Below are 22,756 nucleotides of genomic sequence, written 5' to 3' on the forward strand. Positions count from 1 at the left end.
ATCTAAGGTGGAGTTTGGTTCTGGGACACATGTCTTCATCTGCACTGGAGGCAACGAGGTCCTGGTCGTCAATGCCCGAGAGAAAAAACTCAGGGCAAGTACTTGTAGTGATTAATCTGATGACAAAGACAGTGTTTTATTCATGTTTGGCTTTACTTGTACTTTGTATTTATTTTTTTATTTATTTATTTAGCACAATTTAAAGAAAAAAAAATAGTGCAACGAAGCCCAGAGGGCTTGTACAGAGAGAAAATTAAATATACAAACATAGGAAAATTCTAATTGAAAAGAAAACAAAGATACATAATAGAGAATACATTGAAAAATTAGGACATGAGATGTTTTTTGAGCAATTTTTTGAAGGATATAAATGACAATGTGGACCTCAGAGACATATCTAAATTGTTCCAGAGTTTAGGACCTCTAAATGAAATATTAAACTGATGAAAAGATGTTCGACAGAAGGGTAAATGTAGATTGACACTGTGTCTAGTTGAGTATGAATGCAAGTCAGATGAAAAACTAAAGAAATTATGAAAGGTGTCCGGAAGATCTTGCTTATTGTTGATAAACTTGTGCACAAATAAACATGAGTGAAAAACATTGAGTTTATGAATGGGTAATATAGAGTATTTTTTGAACAGAGGTGCGGATGGATTATGTCTATTGGACATAGAGATTGATCTCAGGAATCTCTTCTGGATTATCAGTAGTTTGTTAAGGAAGGATGGATAAGTGGCAGACCAGACAATATTACAGTAATTCATATACGGAAACAGAAAACTATAATACAAAGTTAAGTGAGCGGAGCGATGGATCAGGGGACAGACTTTCCTCAGTATACCAAGCATATTCATAGATCTTTTGCATACTTGATCAATATGGTTTTTCCAGTTAAGGCCTTCATCCAGAACAATGCCCAAAAATGTGGTGTGAGGTACCTGTTGGATTTCAGTTCTGTTAATTAATATTTTGGTTTCTTCTTTTATTCTTTATTCTTCTTGTACTTTGTGTTGCAGGCTGTTCTACAATTTTCTGGTCCTGTGAGCGATCTGATTGAGAGTCATGAAAAGCAGCTTCTCTTTGTGGCATGTATGACTGGAGTCTACTGTGTCGATTTACAGTCTCTGCTACACAGGTATATAGCTTCATATTCTGTTGCATTCAAATTAGCTTGTTTTTAGATTCTTTTTTTTAAAGAAGTTATTCCTATATCTTTTTGCATGTTTCAAACACCTCTCACTTTTGCAGGGCTCACAACTCTTCAGATGACACATCCTCCGGTCCAGCAGAGCTGAAAATCTCCTCTGAATTTCTAATCGTCGGTGCTCATCAAGTATCATCCTTGCTCCTTGTTGGGTCTGTTCTCTTGACCCTTTGCCAGACAGACGCAGCCTGGCTGTTGACTCTGTATAAAACACCACAGCAAGCACAGCACCGTTATTATGAGGTACTCGGTTCCTTCAGTCTGCCACTGGTCTCACCTGCATTGCAGGGCAGCGCTGATTCAAATACAGGACTAACAAAGCGGCCCGTGTTGGTTTGTGTCCATTCTGGAGATACAACAACAACACCACCTTCCTCTCTTGCTGCATCAGATGCAACTTTATCTCCTGCCCACTTCCACCTTGAGCCTGTCCTCTTCAAACTTTTGTTTGGGGTTGACGCCGCTCTTGCCAAATCACCGGTTATTCTTTGTGGTCTACCTGACGGCCGCCTGTGCTTCCTCCCTCTGCATGTGCCGGCTTCACGGCTTCGAGTTCTCCATAGCCTGGAGCAGCCGGTGGTTTTTGTTGGAGCATCTGTTGCCACGGAAACTAATCCAGGATTTGCTCAGTGTTTGCTTGCAGTGGGTAAACGAGGCAGAGTGGTCCTCATCAAGACTGAGAAGGGCAGGGCAGAGGGAGAGAGCAGTTTCGCTGGATTTACTGAGGGCTGTGTTGCGGGCCCTGTGGAGTGCAGCATTGTGGATAAGAACTGTCTTTACTACAGCACTGGTTCAGACTTGCTCATATTAAATCTGTTGGATGAATCACCAGGGAAAGATGGGGATGAAAAAGCAACCAGGACAACAGCCGCTGCCCTTCAAAGTCCCACTAGTTTAAATGTGTGCGGAGTCATCGCCTTGGCTGAGCCTACATGTAACGCTGCAGGTAAGCAGACAAAAAAAAGACTCATTTTATCAACCAGAGCACATCCACTGTGCTTTCATCTACATTTACTTTATAAATGGATCCATATTCGTATGCACATAAAGACCCGCCCTGTGGTAGACAGCAGCTGAAAGAACAACAAACTAGACTGACCTTGCCTTAAAATACAAGACATACTTTTTTGGATTTTTCTCACAAATTCATGAGGTTACAAAGTTAGAGATTTTAACTTTACGAAGCCAGCCTTTATTCATTTTTTTTTTTTTTAAAGAAAGCTCTGCTGCTGCCCTTCTAAGGAATTTGACAACGGAGCGAAGAGAAAAAATAGTCAGAACTCAACATGAAGTGCATATTATAGTTTTGTCTCATCGGCAAACCTCCATCTAACTTCCACGGGTATATCTCATAATACCAGTACACTACACAGCTCTACAGCCGAGGAGCAAGCTTTTGAATTTAAAAAGTGCTAAATCGGGTTGGTGTGACTTATGGTAAATGAGAAACTAAAGGTGAAAATGATAAATTAAGTATGTTAAAATACACATTTAGAGCTTGGAAACACAAAACAATGTTTTCTTTGTTGCACTGATTGTGTAACAAAGCATCTTTAGCAGCAGCAGTGCTTTTGTTTTGTCAACATCTCATTCTAAACTCAATTAAGATTAAAAATGATGCCCCAGTAACAATGAACAGACTGTCTGGTATGATGTACGAGGCCAATGAGCGTAATCAGTCACAGATTTCTATCAGTGTTAATGACTTTGTCACCCAGCATCATGTAGTGAAGATCTTCCTCAAGTGATGTGGTAGCTTTTTCTTTTTTTTTAATAATCTGGACTCTTTTTCCTTACTTTCAATTTGTTCTTGTGCACCAGGTGAAGTTCAGCTGCTCGGGTTGTCTGCCAGGGGGCAGCTCTCACAAATTAATTTACCTGTTGGGAGACGGGACTCAGGATCGTTGCAGATTCCCTCCTCAAATGTTGGCCGCAGCGTCAGGGACCTTCTGTCTGCCATCGGGGATGTTTGTGAAAGGTATTTCAAGCAACTGTGAGATCTTGTTAATGCCAATGTACACAACATTGAAATGAAAGAACGTAGAGAGTGTCTGACAAGCAGTTACAGTTATGTAAACTTATGAAGACAAAACTAAAGGTAGAAAACTCATTCTTTGTGATTGTCAGTAGATTTCACACTGAATTCAGTCACTGGTTCTGGAGGACTATTGACAGTATTGGATAGATAGACAGGTGGGTAGGTACTTTGTTTATTCTGCAAGGGAAAATATAGTGTTTCAGTGTAAAAATCTACATTTGTTCATGGCTGTTTTTCCAAGTGAGCTCCTACAAAGGCACACTTACAGGCACATTATGTTCTAAACACTTCCAGTTAAACCTGACTCTGCACTTTGAGCCAATCTTAATCATGTAATATTTTAGATGCTTCAGCCATAACACAACGTTTGATTGATTGATTGATTGATTGATTGAATTGTTTATTTCGAATACATAAAAAAATATGAGATTTTAAAACAAATTCAAAACATACAGAAAAAAAAGCAACAACAACAAAAACGTAATACAAACAGGGGGAGAAAAAAAAACAGTGTCCGAAAAGGAGCAGGTTGAAGTAAAACTTATTTAACCCTGCCCCTTTGTTACCTCTATCATAAATTAAACATAAATATTAATAATAAATAGCTGCAATTACCTAATAGGCTACCAATTTTCCCATTGGTTGTGCCTTTGCACCTAACCAGCTAACAAACACCATATTGCCTTAACAGAGCTCCTCCTCAACCAAATAACTTCCCAGAACTTCCTTTTTGTACCGTTTTTTAAATTGATTTATATTTGTACATTGCTTCAACCCATCACCCAACCCATTCCATAAATCCACTCCAACAACTGAGATACACATGCTTTTCCTTTTAGAATGAAAACATTGTTTTTTGAAATTATATTTTCCTCTTAAATTATAACCCCCCTCCCTGTCACAAAACATTTTCTGTAAATTCCCTGGAAGTGAATCAGTTCTCGCTTTGAATATGATTTGTAGAGTTTTTAGTTTGACAATGTCCCAAAATTTCAGCACATGCGACTTTAAAAACAGTGTGTTTGTGTGATCCTTATAACCCACATTGTGAAGTATCCTGATTGCTTTTTTTTGCATTCTGAATAGCGGTTGTAAATTTCTGCAATCTCTTTTTCTTTCTTTTAGAGCATCTGTGCTGAGAACACTCATCAAGTCCAAAAACCAAATCCTGAGGCAGCTAAATCAGGTGGTCAACATCAGTTTCCTGTTGAAAGCCACTACAAATGCTGCAGAGCATCTTCCAACGAAGGACCAGCCGATCAGATGTCATGCCACAGCAAGTTGGAGCAGATTGCTTCAAAAGAACTCCTTAAATCTTGCATGTGTCCTTGATAATTCAAGTCCTTACATCCTGGAACGAGGCTGGACACTCAGCATCACCGTCTCTCCTCTGAGCTGTTCATCCAGCGCAAGAGAGGAAACCTCCTCCACAAATTTTTCCTTCCCGTTCCATAATCTCCATCCAGGAGACACAACAGAAGTAACAGTGCCCATTGCAGCTGCAGGTGATGCATCCTTCCCCATGACTGTGACCTGCTCACTCATCTTCTCACTCTCTAGTCTCTTGGGAGAAGAGGAAGTAGCGAACATCTCCGACTTTCAGAGTCGTTGTTTCAGTTTTCCTTTAAACGCACTGACAGTGGACTGGTTGCACACCCTCCAAGCGATCTCTCCCAGAGCCAGCCATAACACGCCCACGTCCCCACCCGCCGTCATGGAGATGGATGCCGTCCGAGCTTTTTTGAGCTCACGCCTTATCAACTGTGGTGGTGGAATGGACAGGAGAGGAGAGAGCGCCTCAAAGCCTGAAAAGTATTCTGCAAGTGTTCGCGTGTCATCACAGTTACTGAGGGATACGTTGAGGTTAAACAGTGAGTCGGCTCCTCGAGACCTCTCCTGCTCTCTGCTTAACTGGCTGCTTTCTGAAGATCACGGAGGAGTGAAGATGAGATGCAAGGCTGAAACTATTGACAGCTCAGTGGTCCATGCGCTTGCTGCGAATGAAGTCAGAGTTAAACTAACTGCCAAAGAGGTGTACTGTTATTTAACACATGAATACGGTTTATGCTGTCATATTTTCATCTTGTATCATTTTAACATTGCTCCTTTTGGTTTCCAGATGAATGTAGAGTCGGAGCACTTGAAGAAAGCGGAATCCCTGGTCAGCATAGACGTTCAGATGGAGAGCTCATCCATCGCAGCGGTGTGTGGCCTCCATCATGCTGTACTCTGCCGGATACAGGTACCCTACATCTGAACTTTATTTAGCCGAGGTGGAAAGCTTCCCCAGAGCTCAATCTTATACACTTCTATACTTGCAACATGGTGAAAAATATAGAGTGAAAAAGGGGTAAAGGGACAAAAACAAGGCTAGCAGACTAGGCAGCCTCGGCTATCTTTCACTGTTAATTGATTCAGTTTATGAAAATTTAGAGAAACCCCAACAAAAATCAGAATTGGCCAAAATAAGTATAAGCAGTTCAGACCTTACAGAATCAGCCAAGAAACCTGCTATTGAATTCAATTCAATTCAATTTTATTTATATAGCGTCTAATACAACAAAAGTTGTCTCTGGACGCTTTCCAGAGACCCATACCCAGAACATGACCCCCGAGCAATTATTACATAAACAATGGCAGGTAAAAACTCCCCTAGTGGGAGAAAAACCTTAAGCCAAACAGTGGCAAGAAAAACTCCCCTTTAGGAGGGAAGAAACCTTGAGCAGAACCAGGCTCATAAGAGGGGACCCTCCTGCCGAGGGCCAGACTGGGGGAGTCAGGGACGGCAACAGCACAGCAGGCAGGTGGAAGCAGCAACAGGATGACCGGGGGTGGGGACCGCAGGCCAGCATGCAGCTCCCGAAGCTCCGGCCCAATCAGCAAGCCCCAGGTTAGGTGCAGGGTCGGGGAAAGGTTGAGAAGGGGCAGGGCCAGGTGCATCTCTTTGAAAAAAAAAAAACGGCTGATAATATACCCCTGTATTTGCTGTTGCATCTTATTTAAATTTGCTCATTGGTGCATCGGTGGGTAATGTTTGTTGTTAACAACAAGCATACGTCTCCTGTTTTATAAATTGTTCTACTTGCCCACAGAAGCTGCTGCTGAGGGCTCCAGAGAAAGCTGCCTCCACCAAGAGGGTCTGCAGTCTAAGTCTGAGATCAGCGCTGCAGCGGGCCGAGGTGAGACGTGTGCACAATTCTTAACCTGTTTACTGTTTAAAAAAAAAAAAATTTTAACCTAAATTGTTCAATTTCTAGGTTGTAGTGATATCTAGTGGTGCATGTTACAAATAACAACCGACTACCTAACTAACTAACTAACTAACTAACTAACTATCCCTAAACTATTATTGCTCATGAAAAATAAGAGGAAGTGCTTTGACGTCCGTTCTGGGCAACAGTAGTAACACAGTGGTGCAAAACCGTAAAAGCATGAGAAGGGAGCACCTGCGTCATATTTGTTATGAATCAGTCTATTTCTGTTTTATTCATTGTTTGACATTAATTATGTAATTTATTTAGTGTGTTTGGAAGTATTTTGAGCTGTTGTACTTTTCTATAAACCCAAAGGTTTTCTAAAATCACATAGCTGCTATGTTTAAAATGTGTTGCAATAAAGTGCCTCCCCATTTCTCTTTTTCTCTCCCACTCTCTCTCAAACAACCAGCTCCAGCAAAGTCAGATCTCAGAGGCCTTCAGCTTGGGCATGTCCTCAGGGCAGATGAAGCGATGTCTTCTAAGCATTTACAGAGAACTCAGAGAGAGTCCACTCCTCATACTTTAACACCCACACAACTGACCCCAGCTGCATCGGTGTTCTGCATCCTGCTGCAAGAACAATAATGTCCATTCCTGATGCATAATCGTTACTTAAAATAAACTTTTGTACTATACTGTAAGCACCTGCTTCCATTTTCATTATTCAGAATACATTTCAAAATTCAGTATGTTTCTGCAAGCGTTGTCCTGCAGGGATATTCTTGTGTAACTCTTTTTCGATTATTAGTATTTTGAACGTTTACAGAACTTTGGTACAGGTGGATTGATTTTATCTTTTTTTTTTTTTTTACTGTGGTAACATGAATATATTGGCATATTGCAAACCATTCATGGAAGTAAAAACACCCAAACTGATTAAGGTGCAAAACAACCATAAATAGCGTGGATGGGTTTCACGTGTCTTTGTGGGTGTTGCACATCTGATCTTGACTATTCTCTACCTTGATTTAAAAGACTGTTTTGTTGGGTTTTAATTTCCTTGTTTTGTGGCTGTTAAACCTTCTACGTCTCTCTCAAAAATACTTTTCTGTATTTTCCACAGCTTCTATAACCCAACATCAAATGCATTTTTTAAATACTACATTGTCACTGATTATTTACACAAATAACCAAAGAGTTTCACTAATTGGCTGAAAAATGTGTTGGTGTGTTGAAGACTTGATCAAAACTACAAAGGAAAACAGGTGTCTGCCAGATGGAAGAGATGTGACTTGATTAGGTGGAACTGAATGAACCATGATGTTTAATTCAATTTAGTTTCTGTACCACTTCACATTTGTTTTGTTGGCAGCTACTCAGTGTTTGATAAAGAAAACCAATGTCAATTTTCAAAAAATCTTAGGGAACTATAAACGGCGGTAAATGAATCAGGTGGTGCATGTTGTCATTTCACCACTCCTGCTCCAGGCGAACACTCAAACTCTCTGCATCAGTGTTGCTCCACAGATCAGTGCCTTTTTTGTTCAGCATGTTAACCAATTATGACACTGGTATCAGTTCAAACGTCAGCATGCAGCGGTGGAAAACTGATAGCTGATCAGATTACTTTGTACATAGTGTGATGGGATAATTTTATTATAGCTAGATGTTGACCATTCTTCTAAACGCTCGTGCACATGTTTCCAGTGATCTGGGCGTCTGTTGTGCAGCACATTCTGCATGTGAAGCCCGCCAAGTAAGTTAAGAGAAGTGTGCTTATCTGGCATGTTTGGTTGGGTTAAAGTGAACTCTGGTTATCCAGTTGCTGCAATTCACTTGAATGAACTAAATCTGCACTGAACTGAATCAAGAACGTCTGATAAATGTACTGGAAGTTCAACTTACGGTATGTGTCATCTCAAAATTACTTCCACCTGCTTCTGTGAATTCATGATAGTCAACTAATTCCTTTGTGAACCTCTGTAATCTCTGATTTAGTTCAGAAACCACCCCTTCTGGTGTTTTTCAGTGCACTATTTACTTTTTGTGCACTGTGCATTAAAAACGTTTCGCTTATGCGGTGGATATCTGGGAGAAAATATAAAATAAGCTAGCATCAAATGCTAGCAACCACAGCACGAATAACCAGCAGGTTTAAAAAAAAAAAAAAAAAGATGTACTTATTTCAGTCGTTTGAAAAATATAGGTTGTAAGTCGAAAACTTGAAAAACAGGGTTCTTTCCCAATGGTAGCAACAAACTGGCTGTAAAAAGACTATTACTGTACTTGACAGGTGGTCAGTGATATCAGCCACAGGTTTTCATGAAGAGTACGTAACAGGGGTAGTTTTGAAGAGTCTTTCTCCTTGTACGGCATTTCGCCTTGTTGCCTGTGAAGCAGACGAGAACATGGCTAGTTTAATCAAAGTTAGCTGTAGCTACCAGCCATTCAGCACTGGAGGAACTGCAGAGCTGCCGGTGAAGAGTTGTAGAGAAATATTATGTTTCAGATATCATTTGGTGTTTAAATCAGAAATGACTGCTGTGTTTAGCCTACAGGCTAGGTTAGTACAAACTGCTGATTGCTGTACGTTTTGTGCCATAACAGTAACTAATGAGGAAGTGATAATGGCTATCTACTGTACGTACCCAATCAAAAGGCTATGCCACATATTGTAAATCTATTGATGTGAACAATAAAGACCAAAACCCTTTTTTTAACCAGAGCATGAATATTTTTATTTCTGCTGTAAAGTTAAGACATTTTTTGATGGGAGTCCATGGAGATGGACTCGCTATTAGGGCTTTTTCGAGCAACTCAAAATCTGTGCTGGTGCTAGTGTTGTTGCTAGAGCCAGTTTCAAACAGGCTTTAAAAAGAACTGGATTGCTTTTCGACTGGCCAGAGAGTACCGGAGAGCCAGGACCCTATGTTAGGACCCTATGTCATTTATTAAGTCTCCAAAGCCAAAGCAGGAAATCCGGACCAGGAGTGTGAAATCCTTCTGAATAAAAACAATGGATACTGAATTTCAGTATGTGCAGACACTGATGCTGGCCCTAAAAATGTTGTTTGGAGTCCAGAATTGACTTCATGCAAATTTCCACCATCAACAGTGTTTACATTTCAGGATGAGAGAAAGTCTTTTCAGAGTCACATGTTTGCTGATTGTGTGGTTAAATCAGTAAGAATGCAACCAACATTTCCCAGTGATTTATGGTTAAAGCTCACAGTGGTTGTTTAAATACGGTGGTTGCATAGTTTTGGTTGGTTACAATGATCACAGCACCTCCCATGATGTAGCGGTTCTTACATCTGGCCCAGCAACGTCTGAGGTCAAGTCTCGCACCGGTTTTCTTGGCACCGACTCAGTGCTTTCCTCACAGCTGGCGGTCGAAAAGCAAAAAAAAACTGGTGCTAAGCCTGGCACCAGCACCAAACTAGCACTGGAACCACTTTGGTCGAAAAGCTCTATATTGGAGCCAGCCTCCAGCAGAGCATGAATAACAAAGTGGAGTAGCAGGTCCTTAACACCAATACACAATGGAGAACAGATGAACATGATTTTTTTTTTCACCAGCAGAATCAAATTTAACAAAGCTGATTTTTTTTTATCTAGTACAGATGTTTAAAACTAAAATTCCATAGTAATGAATTGCAGATATCTTGTTTTCTTTGAGGATTCTTCCATGTTTCTACCTCCTCACAGATTCCCGGATCTGTCCCTATCAGTGTCGGACGGTACTGAGCAAAAATACATATATTTTATTCAAGCAGTTCCATCTTACAGCTACTGCTGCATAAATTTGACCCAAAACTGCAGGTCACATACGGATGTGAAGCTTCTTTGTGTCTGGAAATAGCATTACACTTCATATCTTATAAGCATTTATATTCAGACAGTAACACTTTGAGAGGGGTAACTGCATAACTGAACTCAATGGCACTTTTATACCAAGTTCTACTAATTGCATCAGGGCAAGTGGAAGTAATTACATTATCCTACTTTAAGGGTGCCCTTGCCAATTATCCTGGTAGAAATCGGACATTCCTTAAACACAAGATAATCACACATAGACTTTCCATTTCTATGTTCATCAAATAAGGAAAATGAAAATGAAGAATGTGCCTATCCAACTGAAATTAAGCTGCTTATATCACTGCTATGTCCCTCTTAGTCTTTGTTACAATCTTCCAATGTTTCCCCATGTGGTCATTTGAAACCTTGCAATCACTATCTGTCAATAAATATCCTCAGACATCAGTGTCACGCATGGCTGCTCTCAAGGTGACATCACTTGTAATGGTGATCATGCACATGTCAAATGACACCCCGAGTCACTGTACAGCACTTCTCCTGGGATTAGTGACGAGCGTAATTATACGTCTGGATTACCTGATCAGTAATTCTTGTAAGGAGTGGTTTAAATACAGAAAAGGCACATGAGAGAAGAAGGTGTAATCAAAGAACAAAATATCCCTTCGTACCACTGATTACATGTATGAAACATTACACTCGGATTCTGCATGCCTTTATTTTTTTGGTGTCAGACATTACCTCATGCACAAAATGCCTATTGAAAGAAATCTAAAAGAATGACACAAACTTCAGTTATCATTCAGACTATTTTTTGCGTTTTTCAGATCTAATTCAAAGCATCTTTCTCTTCAACGAGACTTCTCTAGACCAGGTATCTTACATGAACAGTTCTTTCTTTGTCTTTGAATTGTCTACATGTGGATCCGAATCCTCTTTGCAGTGGAACAGTAAAATTAAATTGAGTCATTAAGTCAAACATAAAATTACTCATTAATAGTCAAGTGGTGATTAGAGGCAAATCACCTCAACAATTAAGAGTTAAGACTCAGGTTATGAATTAATACTCCCACAGGGCAGAGCTGCTTAGACTTAGTCCATCTCCTTTAAGTGTGCCTCCTTGGTCTCCACGTAAATATTTGCCATTTTTTCCGCGGATGGCAAGGCGCCCGTGCTCCAGGAGCTCCAGAGTAAAGTCCTCGGGGACCTCCCCATCCGAACACACCAGTCCGACACTGTTGACGTACCAGAACCGACCGTCGACACCTGTATGATCAAAGACAAACCAATGAGGGGACAAAGACAGCACTCTGCGGTACTCCATCCCAGCACTCTTGTTTGAGTGGGTGCATCTTCCTGACCTTTAATATGGTAAGCCCCATTGCTGAATTGCAGGGTGAACATATCATAGACAGATCTGCTGGCATCCAGCATAATGGAGTTCCTGTGGTGGCAGATGAATCCATTCTCCCCTCTCAGGATCAGCATGGGTCGGTTGATCAGTTTTAAAGTGAGCTTCTCATCTTCACCTGTCAACAGCAGTAGAATTGACCAGAGGAGAAACAGGAGAGCTCAGAATCTTCTTCTGAAGAGATGAGATGAGATTTGTGAGTAAAGCTGTGGGATGAATAGAAATCAGGACAGCTTAAAAGTAAACACCCTTTACCTATGGAGTCACTGACTGCAAGTAACTGGCCATTCTTCTTGATGCAGATGTACTTGCCATTGCTAGCTTTTATTGCCACCTTGTGGCTGAGCCACTCCAATGAAAACATGGTGTTTGCTGATCTGCAGAGGAGAAAAGTTTTTCTTTTTTAAATACTGTGATTGTATATCATGATTGAGACTTTTGTTATTAGTAGACAAAAGACCGGACTTCCCATTTAATTTATCATTTTATCGTGTCCTTTACAATTTTACACTATTTCCTAGTAAAAGGCAAATGTGTGTTTAATATATATCTTATTTTGGAAATAATTTCTTTTTGAACTAATATGTAGAATAATCAGATGAAAAGTGAATTTTAATTTTGTGTATTTGGTGAGGTAGCATTCACTCACACTTCTGTGTCAGTACTCTGGATGCCTCCATGAGCCACCAGAGCCCAGTAGTTCCCTTGGCTGGTGCGAAAAGTACACTTCTTGGTTTCCTTGTCAATTTCCATCTGAAAGGTTTCCATGTCAGTCTCGTCTTCCTGATTGGCAGCAAGGCCCACTCCTATGAGGGGCATGCGAAGCACATGTGAGCACATGAACAGATTTAACATATAATGATGGAAAATGCAGCATACAATCGTTCACTTCTAAGGTTTTATATATCAGGACATAGCCCTTACCAGGTCCTCAAGTTGAACACATTATGTATTACACCACAATATAGCAAAAACTAAGCTAAATGAAGTGCGCAAAAGGAGTTATGTGGATAAGTAGCAGCTGGGTTTTGCTAATCATATAAATGTAAAGATCTGATTACACATTACCTCTATCACCTCTATACAAGTAAGAACATTTGAACATGTGTTATACAAAGAGGCAAAGATGTCAGGAATGATCTTAGAAAAACAACTGGTGCTACATGGGGAACACGATTATAGTAATTTCTGCTAAAAGAGGTTCTACAACTAAGAACATGTACTTACATTTCTTTTTTCTGCACATGGTTTCTACAGTCTGGTTTAGTTTTTGTTTGATAAAAAAATTATATAATGACATATGCTAAATGTTGTACATCTGTTTGGGTTAAAGAAATGTTTACGGTGCTTTTATTCCTGCAGAAACTTATGAAGCTTTCCGAATATGTAAAATGTCTATGTTAAAAATCCTAAAGTCTTCATCATTTTGATTGGTCAAAAAATTTGAGAATGAACCAAACTAGCTGTTAGGCTAGTTAGACGAAGTTAAGTAGAAGGGGGAAAAGGCTTTAGGATATATTGATGTTAAGCTAAAAATCCAAAAAGCATCTCCAAAGCCAAGATACTGCGATGAGTTTGGAGAAACTTTTAATTGTTTTAAAGGTATCTTGCATGTCACGTTAACACGTATCTTTTTTTCCGACAAAATGAGCAGACATTTTAAATGCATTAGCACCTGCTTCTACAAGCTGCCTACCTGTTACTTAGTGTGAGCTGCATGTACCGAGTTACATCCAGTAACTTCCAGCTTATATAGCTCACTACTGTAAGCTACAATAGAAACGGGTCAAAAAGACGACATTAGACCACATAGAGGCTGTGGTGGCTTTCCGTTTCTGATAAACTTGATGACTGTATTTTTGACTGGATTACAGGAGTCAGAACCAGACGGTGAGAACCAGCTGCCAAGGACTATACAGAAATGGTGAAATCCATCTTTTATTATAAAATCTGTATTATTGGTTTCAGAAACTATTAATTAGTGTGTCCTGATACGAGTTCTCGTGCAAGATATGGGAAGTAAGAAAATAATCATAAATGTAGTCACAGAAAACTGAAACTTTTCATAATTAACATGGAATTGAAATCACAGAGAGAACCTCCTTAATACGCTGGGATGGCGTGACATCCTGGTCCAGGAGCTTTAATATTAATCTTCTTCTGAGAGCTTTACCAACTACTTTTAGGTTTGTTTCATTTATTAATTTTTGCTTTCATTTTAATTAACATTTGAGGTTGTTTTTATTCATTTTAAAGGCATCAAGATAAACTACTATAGTATTTTAACAGGTTTTAAATAAGCTACAAATGCAGGAGGGAAAACACCAATTTGCCGCACCACTTAAAGACAGACTGCAGAGGGCTAAATCCTTAATTGGGTGCATTACAAATTATCCCCAATACAGTTTGTTAATCCTTTAACAACACTAATCTCTGTGTCTCTTATCTTTTCTTTGGTCATCCCTTGTTACCATTTTGCTTCCCCCACATCTCCTTCCATACCCATGACACCCTAAAGCCCCCATCCCATGCCATTACCCCGCCCTCAGCTCTGTCCATGTGCCCTCCTCACAGCAGGCTTCTGATATAATCAGCTTTCCAGCTCCAACCATCCAATCCCTCAATAAAAGAATAAAGGAAAAACAGGAAATGACCAGAGGATTTTATGGGCCACTCTTAGCAGGATGCACAGTTAATTACCCGTCTCTCTTAAAGCTTCCCTTAAGCTACAGGAACCATGGATGATTAAGCGTTTTAGATTAAACATGCTAATCATCCAAAATGCATTGACAGGTTATTTGTTGTCTTTAACATCTTGGCTACTCACGTCGGCTCATTCAACAAAAAGGTGCAATAAGTACATTTGTCTAATATCTAAACGTGTAGTTTTACAGTGATGGTGCAGAAATTGTGGGATTGTACTTTGCCTCTTAATTTGTGCAAGTGATGCTAACCTGGTTTCATGTATGTACCGATATTTAAGCCGTAACTTATGGAAACGTACATGCTAATTTCATCCATCTTTGTTTTAAACAAATCAATTGACACTGATAGTCAAGTGGAAAAGTTAGAAGTGGAAGTGGTAGATAGAGGATTTTTCCCATCAAAGGCCCACATTTCTCCCAGAGGAGTCAAGTACTGTATCTGACTAACATCCTTGCACACAATTTCCGTTTCAATGGTGAAGCACCATAGATGTGACAAAAATTGTCAGAAATGTCTAGTTTAAAGCTTCTGGCTTTACATTTTGTACATGCTGTTATAAACGTTGTGAGGTCGTAGGTGTGCAGCTGCTTCTTCATTTAAGGTGGGAAAAGTGACCCAGGCACAATACGAGATCATCCATAAAGCTCCTAATATAAGATTGTTACGTTCTGTCATTCTGCAAAACCTATGAGAAGCTATCAGTATGTTTTTTTCCTTGTGAACATTGCCAGACTAATTTAGCAGGAGATTTATTTCTCGCTTGCCGATATTTCCGCATTCCTAAACTGATTTTACACTGCCCCCACTGCCTGTTTTTTATACACCTCTGGCAGATATATACCATTACGTATCTGAAATTGTACACAGCAGAAACTCCAAACACATGCACGGTTTGCGAGGCATTAGATATTACTCAGATAAATCTATTTAAATGGCATTTAAATAATCCGATAATGATGCACATGAAGGTCTGAAGTATTTGATAAAGAAATTTGACTAGGAAAAACACACATTTTAATACAGGATTTCATCCCTAAACTCGCGGTTTGGGACATTATTAATCCCATTTTTAAACGTTCTTTTGGGGCATTTTGCTTCAATTTAAAATCTGACTACAGTGATAAATTGGAAGAAGAGAGAAAAGGGGATGATGTGCGCCAAAGATAGCTTACTGAGCCACTGGGATGCTTTAATCACATCTTATTCACACCCGATAAAATAATATCACAAGGTCTTACAGCTCGTGAAGTTATCATTGATCTTAAGTGCATCTGAAGCATAAATTTAAGCCCCTTCCACAGGCTAAGCCTGCAGGCCGATCACTCTCATTCTCTCATCCTGACTCAATGTCATGCTTTGTCTATCTATTCCACGTGTCCATTTCACACTAATTCAAGCCAGAAATGATCCTCAGACAAGGCTCAGCTGGGACCTCACCGTTACTATCTGATAGGGGAGAGAACAGGAGACACAGGAAAGGAGGATGGATGGAGGAAGAGAAAGAAATTGAGAACAGAGGGAAAGAGATTGGATATGCTGAAATCCAGCCTGGCAATCTGAGGATATCCATACCCTTGTTGATGAACATTGTTGATACACAGTCTGGTCAAGAAAAAAAAAAGTAAATAAGATGGAGCCCATGATAAGTGATTAAAAAGAAAAAAAAACACTGTTTCTGGACAGCACACAAGTAGCTACAGTTGTCCCTCACTTTGGATCAGAGCCCAAATCCAACTGTATTTCCTGCCCTTGTCCTACCCACATATCTGCAAGTGGGTCAGGCCTAACTAATCCATCAACGATGGAGGGCTCTGACATCAATTATTAATGGTAAAGTGATGCTACCATCCATGTGTTGCTCATTTTCTTCTTCTCTCTCAATCCTCCATACTTCACAACTGCAATTTCTGGTGTTTATTTTTCCTTTGCATTAATTTTCCCCCCACTTATCCGTTCCCAGGTTGTCCGTGCGCCCACGCTTGGAAGTTTGTTTCCTAGTACTATCATCTTATCATAATGCTTAGAGCAGATCAGGCGATTTAGACAGAAAGATGATGAGTTACATCACACCTCGATCATCCACATACACTCTTACTGTCCTTGAATCTTCCAGGACTGCAATTACATCCTCCTTCTTTTTCACCATGTTGAACCTAGAGATGACCACTTTCCAAAGTGTTGCAATCCCACATGATCATCCATTAGTCTGCACTCAATGTGCCGTCTCTACAGAGCAGGCAAAATACCCATACCCAAATGAAAAAATAAACATTGAGATGATCCAGATCCTGCCGGCTGGTGGCGATTAACAGTTTCCTGTTCTTGCACTAATTCTCTAATGTACTGCAGGTTTGTCAAACAAATCTACCTTAAACTTGTGTATTAAGAAGGAATGATATATAGTAATGTAACATTATGTCTTAGGGTCGACCTTGAAAGTGTTACATGTTGCTAAATGTATTTATTTGGTTTTTAGTGGCTCAAGTGCTCTGAGCGTAGCTCAACATGGCAGATTAGTGGGGGCTGAGCTGAACCCGGTGGGGCCGACGTTTTGGCTTGAGGTAAGAGGCAGCTTGGGTTTCTGAAAGCAGACTCCCCCTCGCCTTCCAGGAACAAGGGGCAAACTTCATCAATAATTCAGCACAATTCACCACTCGCCGCATCAGGATCATCTGGTTGTGAGTAAGTGAGCGTCACAGCAAGAGATGAAGCTTTTGCTTGTGTAGAAAAAAAAAGTGCAGGAAGAGAAGGAGGAGGAAGGGTAATGCACATGTGCATGCCATCGGTATTCTACACTTGTCTCTTTCATTATAATAATTGCTCCTTTCCACTTCAACCAATCAGTTTGCCGAGATACCAGAAGTTTGGTTCCTGCCTGCAGCTTCCATTGCTAACCAGGAACAATGAGCGGGGAGGGATTCAATTACAGCACCCAGGGTTGAGGTAACTTGACCCCAATCTGCAGCCTGTGGATTGCTCCCATGACCTTACATGCTGACAAGCACTTTTTCTGTATGCTAATCTACCCTCAAATCCAGTTTCAAATCAGACCTGTGCACCCTTTTGACCATCAACAGTTGAGACTCCGTGCACGTTCTTCGGCTGCACCTCTGCTTGTGGATGTAATGCGATGCTTACAATAACAACTGTTCTTGTTTGTAAAATGATGAAGGATATTCAACCTTGTTTACGACAGTAAATTACTTTGAAATCAGCACAATAATAAGTGATATCATGGCTTTGTTGTGGTAATCAAATAATCCCCCGTAACAGTCCTATCACAAGACTGAAGAGTAAACCCATAACGCAGCATCAACACTGCATTACTGGACAGCATATTGATTGCAAGCAGCTGTTTCAGTAAGCCCGTGGGGCCAAAATGGACAGGATTAAAACCATTTCCCAACTAAGCCAGGGTTTACCGTTGAGTGGTAACAAAAGATTTCCATTTTCATTTATTTTTAGAACGATCATTAAATGACAGAAGAGGAATACAAAGGCCCTTTGCCCCTTTTCTGAACCTTTCATATTTAATGTATTTGTGATATTTTATCAAGTATCAACAACATCAAGAACTTAAATTGACAACATTAGGTTTTAATACTTCAACAAAGCAAATTTAGTGAAAACTGATCTCAAATTTCCATCTTGGATTTGCAATAAATCTGTGTTTTGAGGGAAATTACTTGCAAGTGAAAGACTTAATATAACACCTAAATCAATTGCAGCCCACGAAAAAAGGTGAAATTCCACTCTGGCATTCCCAGGGGAGCACAGGACCGGCCCTGTTCACCCCTGTCTATCTTGTTTTTCTGTAAATATGCAACAATTCACCGTGATGTCAGAGAATGCTGATGTGCACACTACAACATACACAGTTATCTCTTGTCAGCTGTCAATTTTGACCTCCTTATATATAGGTGTAGGTCACCGCATGCCAGTTAAAGTTCATGTTTTCATCATCTATGGCACTTAACATCGACCTTTGGTCATTTAATCAGCTATTCAGGATTCTGTTGAAGCTTTAGTTATGTAAGGGGTTGGGGAGACTAGCACACTGCCAGAGCAACAGTTTATCTGCAAGGATTTGGGTCAAAATTAGATTTATGAGCATATAATCTTCCGTTAATATGTCTGTGTTTTCTTACCTTGTCTTATGGAGACATACCGGCCATTAGCTGCTATCAGAACCACTTGTGGGTGGCTCTCCTCCAAGTCAAACAGTTCATCTTTGCCTGGTTTGGAGCACCGTCCTGACCTCAGGGTCCCCGTAGGCCCCATGGGAGACAAGTACTTCCCCTCACAATCTTTAAAGGCAAGCTTTCCACACTTCAGTTCCAGCGTGTATGCAGTGGACCTCCCCGTCTGGGTCAGCAGCTTTCCGTCATTGCTGAGAAAGCGACCGTCACAGGTCTTAAGGCAGTACTTCCCATCCAGGTAGACAATGGTCAGGAGCGCTGCCACGCCCCAGGGAATGTTCAGATCCATGGCGATTTCCCCGTCTTCCACGGAGAGGCGGGCGTAGCGCTTGCGGGCCACGGACAGCAGGTTGGCCTGCGGATGCAGAGCCAGGTGCATTGTCCACAGCTCGGCGTCAGTGATGACCTGAGCGAAGCAAGACAGATAATCCCGAGAGCCACCGAAGAATCGGAGGTACTGCTCAGACTGCAGGGCCCAGCGGCCGTCTGACTGAGCCACAATGAGGAAGCGGCAGTCTGAATTATGGCCATCGGCCTCACAGGTGACTTTGCCGTCCTTGTCGGAGGCCAGGTAACGTCCGAGGTGACTGCGTAAATACACAACTTGGGTGTCTTGCTCTAGAGTCCATATCTGCTTCTTCTTTAGGCTGGGGGCTGATGCATTCACCTGAGCAACAGAAACAAGTGTCACTCTGATATCTTCTGCACAGATCGAAATAAGCGCTACACTGCAACACCTGCAACACCTGCAGTTTTTCCTGCATAGCGCTTTATAACAATGAATAGATCCACAGGCGGTGTAACTGCTGGCTTGCATTTTTGTACCTTGAAACCGAAGGTCTCTGCTGTGAGGTAGCGACCCTCATGATTGATCAGGCCAAACTGCAGCTTCAGGGGACGGTTTCCATTGACGGGCATCTTCACCTGTGGATTTGGAAGGATGGACATATAAAAGAAACAGAGATAGGGGTCTCAATAACAGTGAAGTGAGAGTTATGAATATGCATCAAACCAAACTTTTTTGATGCTGCTTTTATCTGGGTTTATTGTTTAGGTTTAATCTTTTGTGAGCATTTCAATTTCCCCCCCATGCTATCAGCATGAAATAATCAGAGATGAATGTTGATTTTCTTTTTCACAAATGGAGCAGCAAACAATTATTATTGTGACAAAACTTAACGTTAACAGATATTTATGAGCTATGCTGGTTGTTAAACTTGTCAGAAATATTCAGCGCAGCAAGCCCAACTCCTAAAAACTTTGGATACTCCAAAGTACTACCTCCCTACAAGGGCTATATAGATTTATTTTCTGCCCCTGAACTCTGTTTAGCCCCTGGTTCCTGCGGTGGAAATGGTGGGAGTCAAGGAAAGACCTCCGCATAGACCCTAGTTCCTGCGGTCAAAGTGCAGTTTAAATAAAGGGAAACAGCGGCTCTTTAAAGCAGCAAGGAATAAGGAATGACGTGATGTGATGGTAACTGATGAAATGAAAAGGTTGTAAAAGCAGGAAATAAATTAATCAAGGTGCAGTATATAAAGCACTCCCAAAACCACAAAAGCCCTCCCCAGCCCTTGGCTCCACTGTACATTTTTCCAGTCACAAGCTCCTAATTTACTTACTGTGGTTTTGTGGCTTCTCTCTGCAGTCCCTGTGGTTCAAACTCCAGCTCCCAGATTTAAGTGGCTTCTTTCACCAGGCGTCCTCTTGTAATTCTCCCCCTCTTGAATCTCACTTTCTGTTATTGTGTCTCCCAGAGCTTTCCTCCACCACTGGGAATGTTCTGGCTGCTCGAGTTGGAGGCAGGAAAGTCTGGAGTCAGCCTTGATCTCTCTTCAGCCCGGTGTCAGCCCCTCTTTGACTAATTTAGCTCCGGACTTGCTTGGCTCTGTTCGTGCTGCCCACCCTGTCTCCCTCTTTCTCTCCTGTTGAACAGCTTCAGCCTTGTTCTCGCATGGCTTCTTATTCACCCTCAAGGCTCAATCACGTAGGTTTCCCCCCTAAATTAGACTTGTCTGCACTTTTGTGTTTTCCCCCTTGCTTTTGCACCTTTGACTATTCTACCTTTGGATCAATTACATCAGATGTCACCATCCTCCTCTTCACCTTGTAAGTTCCTTGTTCGTCAAATGAAAGTTTGACCAGCGAAGAAGAACCTCCTCAGCAGTCCTTGAAGTTGTTATGGTGGTGCAATGACGGACTCCTTCACTCTTGCAAAATATAAGCCGTCCATCACAACTGAAAGTGAGAACAAAAGACGGTTGCCTTTGAAATCTTAAGCCATCCTCTCTTTCTCTTTCACTACCGTTTCCTAACCTGCCATGGTATAATCCTGCCTTTCTCTTCTTGTGCAACCTTCTTCAGACTTCTACACTTCGTCTTCTTTTCCCTGACATGCGTAAGCAAAAGTATGCTGAAACAAATGCTCAAATTTCTCAGTGTAACCAGAGCACTCCCTGTGCCTACTTGCATGAGTGCAGCTCCCCTTACCTGCCCGTCCTGGGTTTAGTTACCCACCTTCTCTGATTGCAGGCTCCCTGAGTCGTAATGGGAACTGCGTCTGAGAGGCAGAGAGAGGCGGACTTTACATCTGAATTTACAAAAGGAGGTGGCAGGTATAACAACAACAAGCTAATCAACAATCAACATATGGGGTTTTGAATGGATGCGTGTGTGTGTGAGGGTGTGTGTGTGTGCGTGTGTGTGTGTGTGTAATCAACTTGCCAATCAGCCTATTATAAATCCTCTTTGAAGAGTAAACAGACGTGTCTGTTCCTGAATCCATCTAATCCTCAACCCAATCATCCCAACCTGGCTAATCTACTGCGACCGTCCCTCCCCCTTCCTAAAAGCACCCATGCACACACACACACACACGACACATAAACACACACTCACACACAAAAACGACTCCCTCTTCTGCTTGTCGAAGACTATAAACATATACGTAGACTCGCTGACCCACAGAAACACGTGTGATCACCACACACACAAAGGTCAGGGGAAGCTCTCAGGGTTCGCAGTCCACACCACCCACCCGGAGATTTACTATTCTTGACCCAGACTTGAACCTCTATGCAAAATGTAAATAACAATGCATTTCACACTCATCTTCACACATTTTACAAACGCAGACGCGGAAGGACATGAGTGGTGTAAATGTTCTTCCTTGATATGGCAGCAGCAAAGGAAGGAAAACTGCGACATTTTAATCATTTTATCAACTAAAACAGTAAACACAACAACTAAATGGAAAACACAGCTGTAGATCTCCACACGGTGCTTGTTGGCATCAGTGCCTCTGGGGTTTGTGCCCTGATTCACTGATTATGAAGTCAGTCGCTTGACCCAATGCATCACGGATTCCCGTGTAAACCCCAAAATTAAAAGAGGAAGTTAAAATTTTACAGGTGATGAGGTTTGGTTGACCTCTCTAGAGAGCGGCATGAATGTGAGTAGCGTAAGTGAACGCTCGGTAGACTACACAGACGGAAGATCATACAGGACTGTCTCAGAAAATTAGAATATTGTGATTTTCTGTAATGCAATTACAAAAACAAAAATGTCATACATTCTGGATTCATTACAAATCAACTGAAATATTGCAAGCCTTTTATTATTTTAATATTGCTAATCATGGCTTACAGCTTAAGAAAACTCAAATATCCTATCTCAAAAAATTAGAATATTCTGGGAATCTTAATCTTAAACTGTAAACCATAATCAGCAATATTAAAATAATAAAAGGCTTGCAATATTTCAGTTGATTTGTAATGAATCCAGAATGTATGACATTTTTGTTTTTTTAATTGCATTACAGAAAATAAAGAACTTTATCACAATATTCTAATTTTCTGAGACAGTCCTGTAGTCGGAGTAACAGATATGCTTCTTCATGTTCAAGATTACACCATCTGTTAACAAATACCGCAGTCAATCATCATTTATTCTTACCGCTCTGTCTGCAGTCTATTTATGCCCGTATTGTTTGAGATCCATATCGAGAGGCGTTGAAGTCCAGAACATGTTCCTGCAGAGAAGTCTTGGTGATAAATTATTGCATTCCCGATCTTTCTTCTTTGTGAGAGAGGGCAGGGGAGGACTGCAGATACCGGGGTGTTCATCTGGACAACAGACTGAACTAGAAACTCAAACCCTGAGGCTCTCTATCATAAGGAAAAG

The 22,756-nt window shown here is 41.0% G+C and overlaps 2 protein-coding genes across 4 annotated transcripts; one reads left to right on the top strand and one right to left on the bottom strand.

Annotated features, from left to right (window-relative positions):
- The first annotated feature begins 1,024 nt into the window (after nt 1-1,024).
- faap100 (FA core complex associated protein 100) lies at nt 1,025-7,131 on the top strand. The gene is made up of 7 exons (XM_061708716.1): nt 1,025-1,138; nt 1,252-2,153; nt 3,029-3,185; nt 4,371-5,277; nt 5,365-5,487; nt 6,338-6,424; nt 6,912-7,131. Exons 1-7 carry the CDS (start codon nt 1,095-1,097, stop codon nt 7,026-7,028), a joined length of 2,337 nt encoding a protein of 778 aa, XP_061564700.1. The 5' UTR covers nt 1,025-1,094; the 3' UTR covers nt 7,029-7,131.
- Nucleotides 7,132-9,257: 2,126 nt separating this feature from the next.
- On the bottom strand, nt 9,258-21,167 carry fscn2b (fascin actin-bundling protein 2b, retinal). 3 transcript variants are annotated; one of them, XM_061707938.1, is made up of 8 exons: nt 21,092-21,167; nt 20,197-20,963; nt 19,400-19,498; nt 18,524-19,241; nt 12,319-12,475; nt 11,925-12,046; nt 11,620-11,787; nt 9,258-11,524 (listed from the first exon to the last, which is right to left on the bottom strand). In XM_061707938.1, exons 3-8 carry the CDS (start codon nt 19,490-19,492, stop codon nt 11,319-11,321), a joined length of 1,464 nt encoding a protein of 487 aa, XP_061563922.1. In that variant the 5' UTR covers nt 19,493-19,498; nt 20,197-20,963; nt 21,092-21,167; the 3' UTR covers nt 9,258-11,318. The 3 variants fall into 3 exon arrangements, with proteins under 3 accessions (XP_061563922.1, XP_061563923.1, XP_061563921.1); XM_061707939.1 differs by having other exon boundaries at nt 20,197-20,812; nt 20,891-21,132; XM_061707937.1 differs by having other exon boundaries at nt 20,197-21,132.
- Between the last annotated feature and the right edge of the window lie 1,589 nt (nt 21,168-22,756).

Source organism: Cololabis saira, chromosome 19 (assembly GCF_033807715.1).
Source record: "Cololabis saira isolate AMF1-May2022 chromosome 19, fColSai1.1, whole genome shotgun sequence".
Classification (NCBI taxonomy): Eukaryota; Metazoa; Chordata; class Actinopteri; order Beloniformes; family Belonidae; genus Cololabis; species Cololabis saira.

What these genes read in the sequence shown, in the direction of transcription:
- faap100 (XM_061708716.1), top strand. Translation starts at nt 1,095, where the DNA reads ATGACTGGAGTCTACTGTGTCGATTTACAGTCTCTGCTACACAG. An exon ending in TTACAGTCTCTGCTACACAG is followed by an intron (nt 1,139 to 1,251) that starts GTATATAGCTTC and finishes TCACTTTTGCAG; the next exon opens with GGCTCACAACTCTTCAGATG. An exon ending in TTAAACTAACTGCCAAAGAG is followed by an intron (nt 5,278 to 5,364) that starts GTGTACTGTTAT and finishes TTTGGTTTCCAG; the next exon opens with ATGAATGTAGAGTCGGAGCA.
- fscn2b (XM_061707938.1), bottom strand. Translation starts at nt 19,492, where the DNA reads ATGCCCGTCAATGGAAACCGTCCCCTGAAGCTGCAGTTTGGCCTGATC. An exon ending in CAGAGTACTGACACAGAAGT is followed by an intron (nt 12,047 to 12,318) that starts GTGAGTGAATGC and finishes TCTCCTCTGCAG; the next exon opens with ATCAGCAAACACCATGTTTT. An exon ending in TGCAGTCAGTGACTCCATAG is followed by an intron (nt 11,788 to 11,924) that starts GTAAAGGGTGTT and finishes TGCTGTTGACAG; the next exon opens with GTGAAGATGAGAAGCTCACT.